Raw genomic sequence first — 3,856 nt, 5'->3', positions numbered from 1 at the left:
AGAAAGAAAAGTTGAGAATGAACAAAGTGGAAGGATAAAAAATATATATATAAATGAGAAATTAGAGGTAAGAGTTTCTCTAATAGTTCCTATAAAAATGGGACTACTAATATTTCTTACTTTTCAGCTGTTAGATTTGTATTAAAATCTGTTTATTCTGTATATATTTTTCAATCTGATATGATTTTTGACCAGATATAACGGTAAAAAATTAGGACTATTAGTAGAGAAGGACTACCAGAGAATCTCTTAGCTAAAAAATAAAAAATACAAAAAAAAGAAGCAGAAACGGACGAATTTCGCTTCCTCTCCTGTAAAAACGGATCGTTTAAAAAAACCAATCGGTGAGACCCCCAATTTTAATCGTTGGATTAATTTTTCAATGGTCAGATATGCGCAGGTTCGTATTGAAATATTTATACCGCGTCGCACAAAATTATTTCTACTTCAGATCTAATCGTTAAAAAATTAATCTAACGATTTAAAAATTAATCTAACGGTTTAAAGTATGAGTCTCATCAGTGGAATTTTTAAGGGATTTTATCGTAAAGAGCACCATGTTAGAACAGAGGAATACATGTTTCCTCATGGATATACAACATATCTACTTGACTCACTGTTCTCTTTTTAGAACATCATTACATTCCTCTCATTGGTAACAAATTTTTTGGTATACTTGTTAGGTAGTTTCATGAGATTTCTTATGAAAGTTGCATTTTCTAGGAAGCTATTTCAAAAAAATAAAAATAAAAATAAAAAAGAGACCCCTTATTTTTTTTTTTTGTGACAATAAGTTATAAGCCAGTTTTACGTGATTATCTTTGAAGCTTTCTTAGGTGACCATATAGAATTGCCCACATGAAGAGAACAATGTTTCTCTTCAGTATACAGCTCATTGACCGCTAAGATGCAGAAAAATGGTTAAGACAGTACGGAATGGTAAATATTCTCAATTCAGAATTTGGCTTCCATCATATTCATTCTGAATTTTATATATACCAAAAGAAATTAGTCAATGAAGAATTTGTTTGCTTCAACACATATAACTTTTAGTCCAACGTGCAGCTTCAGTCTTCTTAATGCCATAGAAACTAGCTAGACCGAAGCTCTTAACCAAAAACCGTCAGTCAACATAACTCAGCAGCCTCAGCTGTTCAAAGAGCAACGGCAATCACCAGAAGTTGGCTGCACTTCAGTTCATTCAAAAGTCATAAGTGGAGATGTATTTGTAAAAGAAATAGTTTTATCATATAAGAAAAGAAAGAAAAGTTGAGAATGAACAAAGTGGAAGGATAAAAAAAATATATATAAATGAGAAATTAGAGGTAAGAGTTTCTCTAATAGTTCCTATAAAAATGAGACTACTAATATTTCTTACTTTTCAGCTGTCAGATTTGTATTAAAATCTGTCTATTCTGTATATATTTTTCAATCTGATATGATTTTTGACCAGATATAACGGTAAAAAATTAGGACTACTAGTAGAGAAGGACTATCAGAGAATCTCTTAGCTAAAAAATAAAAAATACAAAAAAAAGAAGCAGAAACGGACGAATTTCGCTTCCTCTCCTGTAAAAACGGATCGTTTAAAAAAACCAATCGGTGAGACCCCCAATTTTAATCGTTGGATTAATTTTTCAATGGTCAGATATGCGCAGGTTCGTATTGAAATATTTATACCGCGTCGCACAAAATTATTTCTACTTCAGATCTAATCGTTAAAAAATTAATCTAACGATTTAAAAATTAATCTAACGGTTTAAAGTATGAGTCTCATCAGTGGAATTTTTAAGGGATTTTATCGTAAAGAGCACCATGTTAGAACAGAGGAATACATGTTTCCTCATGGATATACAACATATCTACTTGACTCACTGTTCTCTTTTTAGAACATCATTACATTCCTCTCATTGGTAACAAATTTTTTGGTATACTTGTTAGGTAGTTTCATGAGATTTCTTATGAAAGTTGCATTTTCTAGGAAGCTATTTCAAAAAAAATAAAAATAAAAATAAAAAAGAGACCCCCTTTTTTTTTTTGTGACAATAAGTTATAAGCCAGTTTTACGTGATTATCTTTGAAGCTTTCTTAGGTGACCATATAGAATTGCCCACATGAAGAGAACAATGTTTCTCTTCAGTATACGGCTCATTGACCGCTAAGATGCAGAAAAATGGTTAAGACAGTACGGAATGGTAAATATTCTCAATTCAGAATTTGGCTTCCATCATATTCATTCTGAATTTTATATATACCAAAAGAAATTAGTCAATGAAGAATTTGTTTGCTTCAACACATATAACTTTTAGTCCAACGTGCAGCTTCAGTCTTCTTAATGCCATAGAAACTAGCTAGACCGAAGCTCTTAACCAAGAACCGTCAGTCAACATAACTCAGCAGCCTCAGCTGCTCAAAGAGCAACGGCAATCACCAGAAGTTGGCTGCACTTCAGTTCATTTAAAAGTCATGTTTTCTGCCTCGTGTCGAAGGGAATCGAAGAGTTGAGTAGACAGGTAACGTTCTCCGAAACTTGGAAACACCACCTGAAGAATAAATAAGCAAAATCATCAATAATATACAATTGAATTATCTGACACCTGTCCGGATCATGTCTAAAAAATGGGACTTACAACGATGAGCTTTCCAGCATTTTCGGGCCTCTTTGCCAACTTTATGGCGGCAGCAGTCGCAGCGCCAGAAGAAATGCCAACCTGAAAAGGAGATGCTACCGCAATCAGCTCCATAAGAACATTGATTTCTCCGCAAGTATTCCTTTGGTAACAAAAGATGGAGTGTCACAAATCAATGGCATTGCTTTGAAGTGATTTCAGAAGTCATACCAGCAAACCTTCTTTTAAAGCAATCTGCTTAGCAGTTTCAATAGATTCCTCACCTGATACCTGAAATGTTGCGTAGATAGATCCACAGTTAATGAAAGGAATTCATGCATAAACTACAACCAAATTATAATTTTTCGCAACGAAACAACACTAAAGGTTTGTATACTTGCTCATAAACTGTTACACTTTAGATTTGAAAGAGTTCATACGCAATGAAGTTAATTTGACACCAGCCTGGCGTCTTTAGCATGCATATTTTTCCTCTTTAATCTTACCAATTTTTCGCCCTTGGTGATTGTGATTGCACAAGAATTTTTTGACTCCAATGCCTAGCGAGTACTCATTAGATAAATACCTATACAATAGCTTCAAAACTTACTGCAATAACTTCGTCAAGCAGGCTAACATCCAGAACATTTGGTATAAAACCAGCCCCAATTCCTTGGATCAGATGCTTCCCTATGACATATGCACGTGATGTATGTCTAGTTAGAGAACTTGTGCACATTTTCGCATCAGTCAAAAAAATAATCTGGCTATATTTTCTTCATGGTTGAATCGTATTACTCTGGGAAATCATAGCAAATTTTCACGTATGATTGTTTAAACAAGTACAACTTCTTGGCCAAAAAAGACAGATTCAGTTTTTAATAGAGATAGCTGCTTGAGCTTCAGATGTTATATTGAATACAAGTAAGCTACGCGTATTTTCCATAAATCGCGCAGTAGACAGACCACCCAACGGCCACATTGATGATTAAGGAAAATTAGGACCTCACAAATAATAACTCACCAGGCGGTCCACCATTCAATACTGCACTTTCAACTGGCTCTACACCATACACCTAAACAAACATAAAGAGAGAAAAAAAAAAAGGAAGTTCCAATTAGTCTATTTGAAGATTGCTCCTCTTTCTCTCTCCTCTTTCACAACTTCCTGAAAATCTCAACTAGGCACATTCATACATAAAGTAAACCTTGATATCTGGGTTCTGCTCCTTAAGGAACTTCCCTAC

General features: G+C 34.1%; 1 protein-coding gene across 2 annotated transcripts in view; it reads right to left on the bottom strand.

Annotated features, from left to right (window-relative positions):
* Positions 1-2,200: 2,200 nt before the first annotated feature.
* The window catches only part of LOC21389624 (cysteine synthase), a 3,558-nt gene continuing 1,902 nt past the window's right edge, over positions 2,201-3,856 (bottom strand). For both annotated transcript variants that reach the window (XM_024161549.1, XM_024161550.1), the window contains exons 7-12: positions 3,818-3,852; positions 3,634-3,685; positions 3,220-3,299; positions 2,841-2,900; positions 2,631-2,711; positions 2,201-2,543 (exon numbers count right to left, since the gene is read on the bottom strand). In XM_024161549.1, the coding sequence (XP_024017317.1) occupies positions 2,454-2,543; positions 2,631-2,711; positions 2,841-2,900; positions 3,220-3,299; positions 3,634-3,685; positions 3,818-3,852 (398 nt within the window). In that variant the 3' untranslated portion in view covers positions 2,201-2,453. The remainder of the gene's footprint in view (positions 2,544-2,630; positions 2,712-2,840; positions 2,901-3,219; positions 3,300-3,633; positions 3,686-3,817; positions 3,853-3,856) is intronic.

Source organism: Morus notabilis, unplaced genomic scaffold (assembly GCF_000414095.1).
Source record: "Morus notabilis unplaced genomic scaffold, ASM41409v2 Scaffold2202, whole genome shotgun sequence".
Lineage (NCBI taxonomy): Eukaryota > Viridiplantae > Streptophyta > Magnoliopsida > Rosales > Moraceae > Morus > Morus notabilis.
The sequence above is the reverse complement of the archived record's forward strand: the minus strand, read 5'-3'. Positions and strand labels throughout refer to the sequence as shown.